Source organism: Vulpes vulpes, chromosome 7 (assembly GCF_048418805.1).
Source record: "Vulpes vulpes isolate BD-2025 chromosome 7, VulVul3, whole genome shotgun sequence".
Classification (NCBI taxonomy): domain Eukaryota; kingdom Metazoa; phylum Chordata; class Mammalia; order Carnivora; family Canidae; genus Vulpes; species Vulpes vulpes.
The window spans coordinates 38,058,396-38,074,870 of record NC_132786.1 but is presented as its reverse complement, the minus strand read 5'-3'; the positions used below and the strand labels follow the sequence as shown (position 1 = coordinate 38,074,870).

Below are 16,475 nucleotides of genomic sequence, written 5' to 3'. Positions count from 1 at the left end.
AGGGGATCCCTGGGTGGCTCAGTAGTTTAATGCCTGCCTTCGGCCTAGGGCGTGATCCTAGAGTCCCAGGATCCAGTCCCACGTCAGGCTCCTGCATGTAGCCTGCTTCTCCCTGTGTCTCTGCCTCTGTCTCTGTCTCTCTGTCTCTCTCTCTCTCTCTCTCTCTCTCAGGATCCAGTCCCACATCAGGCTCCTGCATGTAACCTGCTTCTCCCTGTGACTCTGCCCCTCTCTCTCTCTCTCTCTCTCTGTCTCTCATGAATAAATAAATAAAATCTTAAAAAGAAAAAAAGATAATGTAACCAATTTTCAAAGTACTTGTGAAATGTGGTATACAAAATATTTTTGTTAACAGGAGATATTCCAAGCACTGTTAAAACCACATTTTCAGGGACGCTTGGGTGGCTACGTGGTTGAGCGTCTGCCTTTGGCTCGGGTCATGATCCCACGGTCCTGGGATTGAGAGTCCTCCATTAGGCTTCCCTCCTACTTATCCCCCTGCCTGTGTCTGTGTCTCTCATGAATAAATAAAATCTTTAAAAAAAATAACACATTTTCATAAATGGCAAACTTTGGAGTCCTTGCCATAGATGAGAAGCATACTGATCCTTTAATTACTAAATTTCTTGATAATGGACACTACTAACTTTTCCCTATGTAGGCTGTAATTTAACCACTCAACAAACATGTATCAAGTCCTTCTATGTGTGAGAGATTAGGTTACAATGGCAAACAAGTAATCATGTAATTACAATGACACACAATAGCTTTGTCAGAAATAATGAGTGCTATGGGAATCAAAGGCTAAGCTGTGAATTCAAATAGGAAAGTAGAAATAATAGGACTTTCAAGCTCCAACCTAAAAGAGGATTAGAAGTTAGCCAAAGGAAAGAGAAGCTAAGAAACAATATTCCATCAAGAGGACATAATGTGGGCAAAGGTCAAGAGGCCAAAGGGAGTAAAACATGTTAAAGGATCTCCAGGCCAGTGTCGCAGGACAGAGTATAAGAAAAAAGTGAGATATGGATATAAAAGCAACTGGAGACTAGATCATGCAGGGCATGCAGACAGCAGGAAAAGATGGACTTCATGTGAAAAGTAATGATGATCAGGGATGCATGGGCGGCTCAGTGGTTGAGCATATGCCTTTGGCCCAGGGCATGATCCCAGGGTCCTGGGATCGAGTCCCCATATCAGGCTCCTCTTCCTCTGCCTGTGTCTCTGTGTCTCTGTGTCTCTCATGAATAAATAAATAAAATCTTTAAAAAAAAAAAAAAAAAGAAAGAAAGGAAAGAAAGAAAGAAAAAGAGAAAGAAAGAGAAAAAGAAAAAGAAAAAGAAAAAGAAAAAGAAAAAGAAAAAGAAAAAGAAAAAGAAAAAGAAAAGTAATGATGATCAGCTTTAAACAGTCACATCATCAGACTGTGGATTAGAAAAATCACTGCTAGGCAGCCCCGGTGGCGTGGCGGTTTAGCACTGCCTGCGGTCCAGGGTGTGATCCTGGAGACCTGGGATCGAGTCCCACGTCAGGCTCCCTGCATGGAGCCTGCTTCTCCCTCTGCCTGTGTCTCTGCCTCTCTATGTCTCTCATGAATAAATAAATAAAATCTTTTAAAAAATTTTAAAAAAAGAAAAATCACTGCTGTAGAGAGACATCAAGAAGTTAAGCGAGGAAACCCTGTAAGTACCTAATCAGGCAATCAATCCACTGATAGTGACCCAATCAATCTAGGGTAGTACGGCAATCTTCAGTGTTTATATCCAGTATTTCCAGCTCTCCCTTTTTAGAGAACTTGGAACCCCTTGTGTCTGGGTACAGCCCTGTGACTAGCTCTAGAAAATGAGTTGTGAGAGATAGTGATGTCTCCTCTCCAGGCAAGAGGATCTAAATTGCCAGGAAAGATCTTCAAGTTCTTTTTCCTGCTGGCACTGAAACCAACAACTTTTGAAATATCAGGTACTCTATGAGTCTGGGTCCTTTCAGTGATTATAAGGAGCTAACATCTTTGCCAACAGATGATAAACACGTGGTATGAAAGAGAAACAAATCTTTGTCTTTAAGCCACTGAAATTTTGTAGTGTTTAAAAAAAAAGAAACCCACAGACCCAAATTCATTGCACTTTGACCAAGTTCCAAAATTGGTGCTTAAACTCCTAAATCTGGGAAACGAACTAGGGGTGGTGGAAGGGGAGGAGGGCGGAGGGTGGGGGTGACTGGTTGGCGGGATGAGCACTGGGTGTTATTCTGTATGTTGGCAAATTGAACACCAATAAAAAATAAATTTATTTTAAAAAATTGGTGCTTAATATAACACAATAGTTACAGTTCCAAACTCCCTCAGAAAAGTAGGGACACCTAGGTGGCTCAGCAGTTGAGTGTATGCCTTCGGTTCAGGGTGTGATCCTGGGGTCCTGGGATCAAGTCCCACATCGGGCTCTTTGCATGTAGCCTGCTTCTCCCTCTGCCTCTCTCTCTCTCTCTCTGCATCTCTATGAATGTATAAATAAAATATTAAAAAAAAAAAAAAGGTAACAGTCTAAGACTAAACTCAAAATAAGAAAAAAAGGAAATAATGGTGACATAGAAATAAATAAAATAAAAAATAGAAAAACACAAAAGAAAAATAAATGAAACCAAAGTTGGCTTTTTGAAAAGAACAAATAAAACACAAATTCCTATAATCAGAAATGAAGGTCAAGAGGAATTATCGTTACCAGCCTCATAGAAATCAAAGGATTCCAAGAAAATATTGGAAAACTTTAGACAATGTAGATAATGAAATGGGCAAACTCCTAAGAGGATACAAAACACCAAAATTAACTCAAGAAGATAACAGATAACCTGAATTTCTACAAGAGCTTCCCACAAAGGAAAGTTCTAGCCCAAATAGCTTTACTTGTGAACTCTACCAAACATTTAAAGGGAAAATTATCAAACCTTCATTAACTCTTCCAGAAAAACAGTGGAAAAGGGAACACTTTACCAATCATTAGGCCAGAAATACACTAGTGGGCACAAGAAAAGTATACAAATCATAAACCTCATAAATATAAACACAAAATTCCTATACAAAATACCAGCAATCTGAATTCCATACCTCATATCATAACGAAGTAGGATTTATTCTAAGAATGCCAGATTGGCTTAACATCTGAAATCAATTAATGTAATATTAATAAAGAACAAGAACAACATGATCTTCTCAATAAATGCAGAAAAAGCATTTGACAACATCCAATATCCATTTAAGATTAGAAACTCTCAACAAACAAGACGTAGACAGAAACTTCAACCTGATAATGGGCATCTACAAAATCTATGCAGCTAAGATCATACATAAAGGTGGAAGATTGAATGCCTTTCCCCTAAGATCAGGAACAAGGGAAAGATGTTCACGCTCACCATCTGTAGTCAGCATCATATAGTCCAAGGAGGAAAGGAGGAAAAGAAGGAAGGGCATTCCAAAGGCATTTGGAGATCCCTGGGTGGCTCAGGGTGTGGTCCTGGGGTCCCAGGATCGGGTCCGCATCAGGCTCCCTGCATGGAGCCTGCTTCTCCCACTGCCTGTGTCTCTGTCTCTGTCTTTCATGAAAAAAATAAATAAAATCTTTTTTTTTTTAAAAAAGGCATTTGGAAAGGACAAAGTAAATCTGTCCTTCACATATGACATAATCTTGTACATAAAAAGATCCTACAGAATTTACACACAGAACTAGAAACAATGAACAAGCTCAGCAAGGTTGCAGAATACAATATCAAAATATCAATGTACAAAAAAACTATTGTATTTCTGGGGCACCTGGGTGGCTAAGTATCTGCCTCCCTCTGGTCATAATCCCAGGGTTGTTCAGCAGAGTATCTGTTTCGCTCTATGCCCCTCCCCCATTCATATTCTCTCTCTCAAATCTCATTAAAAAAACTATTTTAAAAATCTATTGAGGGGATCCCTGGGCGGCTCAGCAGTTTAGCACCTGCCTTTGGTCCGGGCCTGATCCTGGAGTCCTGGGATCGATTCCCGCGTCAGGCTCCTGGCATGAAGCCTGCTTCTCCCCCCTCTGCCTGTATCTGCCTCTCTCTCCCTCTCTCTCTATGTCTATCATGAATAAATAAGTAAAATCTTAAAAAAAAAAAAAATCTATTGTATTTCTATATACTAACTAATGAATAATCCAAAAATCAAAGTGAGAAAATAGTTTCATCAACAATAATATCAAAAAGAATAAACTACTTAGGAATAAATTTAATAACATAAACATAGGGCAGCCCCGGTGCCCCGGTCGCTCAGCAGTTTAGTCCAGGGCGGGATCCTGGAGACCGGGGATTGAGTCCCACATCCGGCTCCCTGAATGGAGCCTGCTTCTCCCTCTGCCTGTATCTCTGCCTCTCTCTGTCTCTCACGAATAAATAAATAAAATCTTAAAAAATAAAAAATTAACATAAATGTAACACTTATACATAAATACTATAAAACTATAAAAAAAGAAATTAAAAACCTAAATTGATGAGAAGATATCCATGTTCATTGCCTGGAAGACTTACTATTGTTAAGATAGCAATTCTCCCCAAATTGATTTATAGATTCAATACAATCCCTATAAAAATCACAAATAGGGGATCCCTGGGTAGCTCAGCGGTTTAGCACCTGCCTTCGACCCAGGGCGTGCTCCTGGAGTCCAGGATCAAGTTCCCCATCAGGCTCCCTGCATGGAGCCTGCTTCTCCCTCTGCCTGTGTCTCTGTCTGTCTCTCTCTCTCTCTCTCTCTCATGAATAAATCTTTTTAAAAAATACTAATAATTAAATAAAAATTTAAAAAAGCATGGATGTCTGCGTGGCTCAGCAGTTGAGCATCTGCCTTTGGCTCAGGGCATGATCCTGGGGTCCCAGGATCGAGACCCACCATGAGGCTCCCTGCATGGAGCCTGTTTCTCCCTCTGCCTGTGTCTCTGCCTCTCTGTCTAAATAAAATCTTAAAAAAAAATAAAAATAAAGTTAAAAATATTTTTAAAACCATATACACACAATGATATCACTTTATAACTACTAAAATACCTATAATCAAAAAGACAAGTAATAACAAGATTTACAAGAATGAAAAAAATAGAACCCTCATGCAATGATGGTGAGAATGTAAAATGTAAAATGGTATCGTCATTTTGGTAGTTTCTTAAAAAGTTAAACATAAATATACCACATTACTCAGAAGTTCCACTCTTAGGTACTCTATCCAAGAGGGAAAAACAGTCCACAAAAAAGCTTGTACATTAATGTTCATAGCAGCAGCACTATTCATAACAGTCAAAAAGAAATAATCAAAATGTCCACTGACTGATGAAGGGATAAATAAATTGTAGTATACCCATACAATGGATTACTTGCCAGCAATAAAATAGAATGAAATACTGACACATGCTACATATAGATGAATTCTGGACCAAAAAAAGACCAGCAAACTGAATCCCACAATAAATAAAAAGAATTATACACCACAACCAAGTAGGATTTATTCCAAGAATGCAAGGACTGGTTTAACATCTGAAAAACCAACTAATGTAATATATATCATGTTAATTGCATAAACAACAAAAAAGAACACAATCATCTCAATAAATGCTATATAAAAGAAGCCATACACTAAAGACCACATATTGTTCAATTCCATTTATATGAAATATCAAGAAAAGGCAAATATACAGAGACAGAAAGTAGACTATTGTTATTAAAAAAAAAAAAAAGACTTATTTATCTGGGGCAGGGGTGGAGACAAGAAGTGACTGCAAATGGGTGCAAAGGATCTTTTGAAGATGATGGAAATGTTCTAAAATTCAATTATAGTAATGATTGCACATTTCTGTAAATTTACTAAAAATTTTTGAATTGTACACTTTAAACGAGTGAACTAAACAGTATACAAATTAAAGTTATTTTCTGAAAAGATAATAACCTAAATTCTACCTATAATACAAGACTATTAACATCTTAAAAGCGATATATTCTCTTATCATTACATTCCCTTATACTTAACAGTATTTAACAATAAATACGGATGGATGTTGGACTAAAAACATGAACTTGCCATGACTAAATGGTTTTCTGAAAAATAAAAACTAAACAATCCTAAAGTCAATTTTACTAACCAGAATTCTGTTTAGAGCCTGATGATCCTCCATGTTCTAGTTTTGCTTTCTTCTTCTTTGATGATGATGATGATGATTCAGAAGATACTGAACGTTTTTCTACTACAGGAGTGGAGAGAGCTCGTTTTTTGAACAGCTCCCGTTCTCTCAACAGGCTTGGATCCATAATTCTGCAAAGATATAAGTAAGTATCTTTAATACAGGCTCTAATCATTCAAACATATAGACCAAATCTCTAGCTCCCAAGAAGAATTACTTCCAAACAAAATTACCTTTTATTACCAGCTCTCCAGCATTTGTATTTATTCATTTAGTCACTCACTTAAAAATCTTTAATTAGTGCCTATTGTGTGCCAGGCACTATGCTAGACACTAATAAAAAGAATTATTCTCTAAAGCTCCAGAACTATACTGTCCAATATGATAGCCACTGGCCACATGTGCCTATGGAACACCTGAAATGGGGCTAGAATTGAGATGCACTTTAAGTATAAAATACAAATCAGATTAAAAACATAGTACAAAGAACTTTTAGAATTACTGAATTTTTTTTTTTTAAGATTTTATTAACTTGGGATCCCTGGGTGGCGCAGCGGTTTGGCGCCTGCATTTGGCCCAGGGCGAGTCTACGGCCATACCACCCTGAACGCGCCCGATCTCGTCTGATCTTGGCCCAGGGCGCGATCCTGGAGACCCGGGATCGAATCCCACGTCGGGCTCCCGGTGCATGGAGCCTGCTTCTCCCTCTGCCTGTGTCTCTGCCTCTCTCTCTCTCTCTCTCTCTCTGTGTGACTATCATAAAAAAATAAAAATTAAAAAAAAAAAAGATTTTATTAACTTATTCATGAGACACACAGAGAGAGGCAGAGACACAGGCAGAGGGAGAAGCAGACCCCTCGCGAGGAGCCTGATACAAGACTTGATCCTGGGACTCCACAATCACACCCTGGGAGCCGAAGGCAGACACTCAACCACTGAGCCACCCAGGCATTCCTGATGAGATATTTTAGATTACACGTTGATGTGATAATATTTTGGATACACTAGGTTAAATAAAATATTAAAATTAGGTCACCTGGATGGTTCAGCGGTTTAGTGCCTGCCTTCAGCCCAGGGTGTGATCCTGGAGCCCCAGGATGAGTCCCACATCAGGCTCCCTGCATGGAGCCTGCTTCTCCCTCTGCCTAGGTCTCTGCCTCTCTCTCGAATAAGTAAAATCTTAAAAAAAAAAAAAATTTTCCCCAAACAATATGATCATCTAATACATAAAAAGCATTTGACAAAATAAAAATCTGTTCAGGATAAAAATTCTCAACAAAGTGGGTTTAGAGGGAACATACTTCAACATAATTAAAACCAAATGTGAAAAACCCAAAGTTAACAACATACTCAGTGGTAAAAGCTTTTCCTCTAAGATGAGGAATAAGACAGGGATATCTACTTTTATTCAACACAGCAGTGGAAGTACTAGATGTAGTAATCAGAAAAGAAAAAGCATCCAAACTTGTGGGGCACCTGGGTCAATTAAGTGTCTGACTTTGGATCAGGTCACCATCTCAGAGTCCTGGGATTAAGTCCCACATCAACCTTCATGCTCAGAAGGAGCCTGCTTCTGCTTCTCCCTCTCCTTCTCTCTACCCTTCCCCCTGCTTGTTCTGTCAAATAAGTAAATAAAATCTTTAAAAATATACATATTTTTAAAAGGCAAACTAGTAATGAACACATAAAACTGTTACTATTTGCAGAAGACATAACTTAATATACAGAAAACCCTAAAGACGCCACCAAAAAAAATAGTACATGAATTCAGTAAAGTTGCAGGATATAAAAATCAATATACAGGAATTTGTTCTGTTCCTATACTCTAATAACAAAGTAGCAGAAAGAGAAATTAAGAAAAACAACCCCATTTACAACTGCACCAGAAAGAATAAAATACCCAAGAATAAATTTAATCACTAAGACCTACACTCTAAAAACTCTAAAACATTGATGAAAGAAACTGAAGATGACATAAATGGAAAGATATTCCACATTCATGGATTAAAAGAGTATCATTAAAATGTCCTTACTTCTTAAAGCAATCTTCAGATTCAATGCAATCCCAATCAAAATACCAATAGCATTTTTTCACAGAACTAGAACACATAATCCTAAAATTTGTATAAAATCACAAAAGAGGGGTACCTGGGTGGCTCAGTCCCTTAAGCATCTGCCTTTGGCTCAGGTCATGATCCGAGATCCTGGGATCAAGCCCCACGTCAGGCTCTCTGCTCATCAAGGAGCCTGCTCTCTCTCTCTCCCTCTGCCTCTCCCCCTGCTTGGTGTCTGTCTTTCTCTCTTAACAAAATCTTAAAAAGAAAACAACACAAAAGACCCTGAGTAGCCAAAGTATTCTTGAAAAAGCAGCACAAAGCTGGAGGTATCACAATCCCAGATTTCAAGATATACTACAAAACTATGTAGTATGGCTCTCTCACAAAAAGAGACACCTAGATCAACAGAACAGAGATCCCAAAAACAAATCCATACCTATGTGATCAATGAATCCATGACAAAGGAGGAAAGAACATACAACAGGGAAAAGATAGGCTCTTCAACAAATGGTGTTGGGGAAAACTGGACTGCTACATGCAAAAAAAAAAAAAAAAACCCATGATGAAACGGGACCATTTTCTTACACCACACACAAATATAAACTCAAAATGGATTCAAGACCAGATGTAAGATCTGAAACTTTAATAAAACTCCTAAAAGAAAACATAGACAGTAATCTCTTGGACATTGTCCTTAGCAACATTTTTTCTAGATAGGTCTTCTCAGGCAAGGGAGACAAAAGCAAAAATAAACTACTGGGGCTTCATCAAAATAAAAAGCTTGTGCACAGCAAAAGAAACCACCAACAAAAAGATAAACCTACTGAACGACAGAAGATATTTGTAAATTATATACCCGATAAGGGGTTAACATCCAAAATATATAAAGAACTTATATAATTTAACACCAAAGTCAAAAAAACAAAAACCCACAACCATGGAGTTCAAGCCCCTATTTAAAAACAAATGAATAAAATAAAATACTTGTTGAATGATCTGTGGCTTCCCTGGTTATACTGAAGCTGCTCAGAACTGGTGTTTTACAACTGGGGGAAAAAGAAAAAAACAAAACAAAAGAAAACAAAAACAAGAGTCCTGGGCAACCTGGGTTGCTCAGTGGTTTATCGGCACCTTCCGCCCAGGGTGTGATCCTGGAGACCCCAATGAGTCTCGCGTCGGGCTCCCTACAGGGAGCCTGCTTCTCCCTCTGCCTGTGTCTCTGCTTCTCTGTTTCCCATGAATAAATAAAATCTTTTTTTTTTTTTTAAAGAATTTTATTTTTTATTTATGATAGTCACAGAGAGAGAGAGGCAGAGACACAGGCAGAGGGAGGAGAAGCAGGCTCCATGCACCGGGAGCCCGACGTGGGATTCGATCCCGGGTCTCCAGGATCGTGCCCTGGGCCAAAGGCAGGCGCCAAACCGCTGCGCCACCCAGGGATCCCCATCTTTTTTTTTTTTAAAGAACTCTAGTCCCACCTCCTTCTAAATCAGAAATTTTCTGTAGATATTTTTAATAAATTTTAATCCACAACCACTCTGATTAAAAAAATGGGTAGAGGATCTGAATAGACATTTTTCCAAAGATGACATACAAGTGGCCAACAGATATATGAAAAGATGCTTAGCATTACTTAATCAAGGGAAATGCAAATCAAAAACCACAGTAAGATTATCACCCAACGTGGGCAGCCCGTGGGCAGCCCAGGTAGCTCAGTGGTTTAGCACCGCCTTCAGCCCAGGGTGTGATCCTGGAGACCCGGGATCGAGTCCCACATCAGGCTCCCTGCATGGAGCCTACTTCTCCCTCTGCCTGTGTCTCTGCCTCTCTCTCTCTCATGAATAAATAAAAATCTTAAAAAAAAAAAAAAGAAAAGATATCACCCCACATTAATCAGAATGGCTAATATCAAAAAAAAAAAAAAAAGAAAGAAAGAAAGAAAGAAAGAAAGAAAGAAAGAAAGAAAGAAAGACCAAGTGTTGACAAGAATGTGGAGAAAGGCAACCCTCATGCACTGTTGATAGGAATGCAAACTGGTGCAGCCACTGTGGAAAACAGTACGGAAGTTCAAAAAAATTAAAACTAGAAATACCAGATGATCCAATAATTCCACTACTGGCATTTACCCAAAGAAAACAAAAACACTAATTCAAGGAAATATAAGCAGCCCTATGTGTATTGCAGCATTATTTACAATAGCCAAGATATGGAGGCAACCCAAGCATCTGTCAACAGATAACCTGTGATACACACTCACAAGGGATATTAGCCATAAAAAAGAGTTCTTGCCATTTGAGACAACACTGCTAAACCTAGAGGATACAATGCTAAGTGAAATACCCAGAGAGACAAATACTGTATGATTTCATTTACCTAAAAAAAAACAAATGAACAGACTCAATTACAGAGAACAAACTCATGGTCGCCAAAGGAGAGGTTGGTGGGGAAATAGGCAAAATAGGTAAAGACAATAAAGAGATATAGACTTCCAATTTTAAAATACCTAAGATGAAAGTACATTACTAAATATACTCAATAATAATGTTGCATGGTGACAAATGGGGACTATACTTATGGTGAGCACTGAGTAATGTATATAATTGTTGACTCAATATGTTGTACACCTAAACCTAATAAAACATTGTAGACACCTAGAGTCGATTATACTTTTTTTTTTTTTTTTAAAGAAGTCCCCGAAAACGTGTGGTTTAAAACTGGTGAACTCTCAGTATGCCTGGGTGGCTCAGCAGTTGAGTGTCTGCCTTTGGCTCAGGTCTTGATCCCAGGGTCCTGGGATCAAGTCCCACATCAGGCTGCCTGCATGGAGCCTGCTTCTCCCTCTGCCTGTGTCTCTGCTTTTCTCTCTCTCTCTCTCTCTCTTAAATAAATAAAATCTTAAAAAAAAAAAAAAAAAAAAAAAAAAACCTCGTGAACTCTCTATTAAGTAAAATCAAAAATTTTACTCCAATTAAAAAAATTGGATTAAAATTAGTTAAAAATATCTACAGAAAATTCCTGATTCAGAAGGTGGTGAAACTAGACCTCTTTTGTTTTTTTCCCAGTCCTAAAACTCCAGGTTTTTTTTTTTTTTTTTGTAGTTTTATGGTTTTACTAACACAAATATGACATGCACATAATGTCAATTCATTTTCTTTGCTGAGCAGCCTGGCATTGGGATTGGTGACTCTGATGGCCAGCTGAGTTGCTCTTTCCACAATGGCTTTAGGGTTCTTGGAGGATACATTGTGAGCAATCTCTGCACAGTAAGATTTGTTGCACATCAGCAACACTTCAAGCTCCTTGACATTGTGGACTAGGAACTTCCTGAAGCCACTGGGTGCTTCATGTGCATGTGCTTTGTTTTCTTGTTGCTCCCACAACCAATGTTGGGCATCAAGATCTGGCCCTTGAATCTTCTGTGTACCCTACTGTCAATGCCTCTGGGTTTCCACCAGTTGTGCTTAAATTTGACATATCGGTCTGACTGAATGAACTTATGAACATATCGGTGCTGGATGAACTTTTTTTTTTTTTTTTTTTTTTTAAAGAAGGAGAACTTTCTTTTTTCTTTTTTTTTAAATTTTATTTATTTATGATAGTCACACAGAGAGAGAGAGAGAGAGGCAGAGACACAGGCAGAGGGAGAAGCAGGCTCCCGACGTGGGATTCGATCCCGGGTCTCCAGGATCGCGCCCTGGGCCAAAGGCAGGCGCCAAACCGCTGCGCCAACCAGGGATCCCTGGATGAACTTCTTGGTCCTCTTTTTAACGATCTCGGGCTTCACCAGAGGTCTGAGGGCAGCCATGATGCCCAGCATCAATGGCTGCCCTAAAACTCCAGTTCTAAGCAACTTCAGTACAACCAAGAGCCACAGATCATTCATGGATTTTATTTTATTCATTTGTTTTTACGTAGGGGCTTGAACTCAGAATCATGAAATTGAGACCTGTGCTGATATCAAGAGTCGGATATTTAACCTACTAAGCCACCCAGCTGACCCTCAACAAGTATTTGATTATGTTCCTCTCTTCTTTTACAATCCAATAATCATACTACAGGGTATTCAACCAAGGAAAACAGAAACTCGGGATGCCTAGGTGGCTCAGCTGTTGATAGTCTGCCTTGGGCTCAGGGCATGATCCTGGTCTGGGATTGAGTCCTGCAACAGGCTCCCTGCAAGGAGCCTGCTTCTCCATCTGCTGGTGTCTCTACCTCTCTCTCACTCTCTCACATGAATAAATAAATAAAATCTTTAAAAAAAAGAAAGAAAAATTACAAAAACTAATTTGAAAAGATATATTCACCCCCATGTTGACTGCAGCATTATTTACAAGAGTCAAATTATGGAAGCAGTCCAAGTATCCACCGATAAAGGAATGGATAGAGAAGATGTGGAATATATACACAACAGAATGATTCAGCCATAAAAAGAATGATATCTTGCCATTTGCAACAATATGGATGGATCTGGAGAGTATAATGTTAAGCGAAATAAATCAGAGAAAGACAAATACCATATAATTTCATTCATATGTGGAATTTAAGAAACAAAACAAAGCAAAAACAGACCCTTAGCTATAGAGAACTGATGGTTACCAGGGGAGAGGTGAGAGAGATGGGTGAAATAGGTAATGGGGATTAAGAGTACACTTATCTTGATGAGCAAGGAGTATCAAATTGGTGAATCACTGTATTATACACCTGAAACTAATACAACACTGTACATTAACTACACTGGAATTAAAAAAAAAAAATTTAAAAAAAAAAAATAAAAAAAAAAAATTTTTAATTCCTCTCTTCACACCAGTAAGCACAGAATAAACTAATGGTTGCCAGAGAGGAGGTGGATGAGGGGAATATGGGGGACATGGGGATGGGCAAAATGGATGAAAGGGAGTGGGATATACAGGCCTCCAGTTATGGAATGAATAAGTCATGGGGATGAAAGATTTAGCACAGGGAATAAAGTCAATGGTATCATAATAGCATTGTACAGTGACAAATGGTAGCTATACTTCTGATAAGCATAGCATAAGGTACAGAGTTGTAAAATCACTATTTTGTATACTTGAAACTAATGTAAAATTGTGTGTAAAATACGCTCCAAAAAAGAAAAAAGTTCCCCTCTTGTTTGAACTCTCCCAGAATATGTGGAAGCACAACAAGCTGACCATGTAAATGATTTTTGCATTCTTCACAAGCAGGGAAGGAAGGTCTGGGAGGAAAAAGATCCTATCTTTGCTTTTGTTTTGTTTTGCTTCTAAGTAGGTTCCCTGCACTGTGTGGAGCCCAACATGGGGTTTGAACTCACCCACCCTGAGATCAAGACCAGAGCTGAGGGGATCCCTGGGTGGCGCAGCGGTTTGGCGCCTGCCTTTGGCCCAGGGCGCGATTCTGGAGACCCGGGATCGAATCCCACGTCGGGCTCCCTGCGTGGAGCCTGCTTCTCCCTCTGCCTGTGTCTCTACCTCTCTCTCTCTCTGTGACTATCATAAATAAATTTAAAAAAAAAATTTTTTTTTAAATAAATAAATAAATAAAATTAAAAAAAAAGACCAGAGCTGAGCTCAAGTCAGACACTTAACCAAATGAGCCACCCGGGGGCCCCTATCTGAACTTTGAAAGCCTTCATGCAGAGAATAGCTCAATATTTGTTAAATGAATAACGAACACAAAAACATCTTTAAGTGGCTTAGCCTTGTTACAGGTTTCATAAATCTTTATTAAATGTCTTGTGTTTGTGACTCTAAGCTTTGTATAGTTGTCTTGTGTTCATGTACTCCAGGTTTTGAAGAATTCTAGAAGATAAACCCTTGCCTTCAAGCAGCTTACATTTGAAAAATCTGAAAGAACTGAACCTCTTGCTTAAAAAGAAATGAATAAGGGCGGCCCGGGTGGCTCAGCAGTTTAGTGACGCCTTCAAGCCCAGGGCGTGATCCTGGAGACCAGGGATCCTGGAGTCCCCCACGGGCTCCCTGTGTGGAGCCTGCTTCTCCCTCTACCTGTGTCTCTGCCCACACCCCCTCTGTCTCTCATTAATAAATGAATAAAATCTTTTTAAAAAATGAATAAAATATGACTCAGAGTGCTAAAAGTCAAAAATACAAGCACTGATAAAAAATAATCAGAGTAAACTTGAATGAGTAAGAGCCACTGGCACTGTTATCAAAGACCTGACTTCTGGAATCCTCAGTACTAATCTGTAACTGCAACATGGATTGTCTAGGCAATCCATAGACCTCACTAAATCCAATTTTATTATAAACAAAATGAAGATCCTGTCAATGCTATCTCCATCTAGCCCAACTTCAAAATGAGACAATATTTGTGAAAAGCAATTTTTTGAGTAATAAAGCTATACAAATGTTACTTCACTGCTACTGTTCTGAGTTGGATCTGAAAAGGAAAAATAACAGGAGGATTATGCTAGGGTATTGGAAAGATAGCAGACGTGGGGGGAGGGTGTTTGTGGGGGGGGAGAAATCACAAGTGATTAAATGGGGGCAACAAGCCTAAAACAGGAAACATCTGTAGCTGTTTAAGTCATCGTGTTAAAGACAGGTAATCAAACCAGGCTTTTAACCATGATTTTAACACAGGCTTAAGCAAAAGCCTTACAATTTACAAAAACCTAAATGCTTACAGCATTTGAGCCTCACAACTCTCTGAAATGATAGGTATTAGTTTTATTCCTTATTTTAATACGTGAAATCTGAAGTGAGGAAGGACCCTTAGGGTCACACAGCTGTTAAGTACCTAGGTCAGGACACGAATACTCGGCCTCCTCAATCAAAAACTTCCTTACTCCAGACCTGAAATGCTGGTCAAGGCCTCTAATAAAACAAAGGCGACCTGTGCGATACCGGTAACGTTCAATGGCACCTAGGAGCAGAAGGCTGAAGGTCTCCCTCTCTCTCTCTCTCCCACCATCGCATGCTCCGCTTAACTTTTCCACCTCTTTTTTCAGACTACTCAGAAATCTGCGGTTTCACATATACTGACCTATGCAGGAGACCTATACCCATTTCCCATTAAAAAAAAAAAAAAAAAATCATCACAACTCAGGGAGTTCACGTGTTCTTCCATGGTCACTGAGCAGCCAAAAATTAAATCAAAATCTAGCTCCAGAGCACACGTTCTTCCCCCTCTACCATTCGCCTTTTATTTTTCAACCTTTCTACTTTTTTTTTCTCCAACCTTTCTACTTCTCCTTTGCTTCCTTCTCTGCGTAAGCCCAAGAACATTGCCAAGAACAGCCGGCAAGGTAGGAAACGACACCGCTTACCTCCTAAATCCCAGGAATGGGGAGATGGACGAAAAGGTACCCCAGTGTTTGGGTGAGGAGCCGGTCTTAAGACTTTGCAGACATCGAGTATAATAACTAAAGTTCAGGAATCATTACAAACCGAGTCTCCAAAACGCGGCTTTAAAAAAAAAAAAAAAAAAAGAGCCCTCGGAGGTGCATCTAAATCACCGCCTTTAGCTGGACCCCGTGGTTCCCTCAACTCCACACACGTCCCGCTCAGTTACGGCTCCTGTAAAGTCGGGGGCCAGGAAGAGAGACAGCCCCCTGACTGCGAATTTCCCCCTTTCCAACCCAAAAGTTTGCTCAATGGACCTCCGGCCTAAAAGACAATGCGTCCCAGAAGTTGGTACTGTTTGGCGTTTCGCGCACAGAACCGCAGACGCCGCGTCCCCGAGAGACGGAAGACAGGCTCGTCCCGCGGGAGGAGGCGGTCCCGGGGAACAACAGGCCGGGGCTCCGCTCCCCACGCCGGCGGCCGCGGCCCCTACCTGAGCGAGGAGGGCCGCCCCACGCGACCGGCCGCCGCCTCCCAGCGCCTCCACCGCGACCTGCCGCCCACGCCCGCGTGGCCGCAGCTTCCTGCTCCTCGTCAGCAGCGCCCCCGCCTGCCCGCACGCACGCCCAGCGCAGCCCCGCCAGGTCGGGGTCTCGGCACTGGCGGCGGCGTCGGCTGAGGCGGCGCGACTCGGCCGGGAACTCCGCCCGCCACTTCCTGATCAGGCTACGAGGAGCTCCGTCCCGGCAGGCACCGCGGCGCCCCCGCCCGCGAGAACGCGCGTGCGCCGTCACGTGCCCCGCCAGGAGTCCCGCGGGAGGGGAGTCGGCCGGCCGGGGCGTCCCGGGTTTCCATGACAACGGCGGGCGGGCGGGAAAGGGGGGAGGCGGAGAATGAGGCTGATGTAGGAAGAGGAGCGGTTGCTAAAATGGAAAACAAAGAT

At 40.5% G+C, this 16,475-nt stretch overlaps 1 protein-coding gene across 2 annotated transcripts in view; it reads right to left on the bottom strand.

Moving 5' to 3' along the window:
* Positions 1-16,268, bottom strand: part of GTF2E2 (general transcription factor IIE subunit 2) — an 82,652-nt gene extending 66,384 nt beyond the window's left edge. For both annotated transcript variants that reach the window (XM_025993551.2, XM_025993552.2), the window contains exons 1-2: positions 16,026-16,268; positions 6,136-6,305 (exon numbers count right to left, since the gene is read on the bottom strand). In XM_025993551.2, coding sequence (XP_025849336.1) covers positions 6,136-6,301 — 166 coding nt within the window. In that variant the 5' untranslated portion in view covers positions 6,302-6,305; positions 16,026-16,268. The remainder of the gene's footprint in view (positions 1-6,135; positions 6,306-16,025) is intronic.
* Between the last annotated feature and the right edge of the window lie 207 nt (positions 16,269-16,475).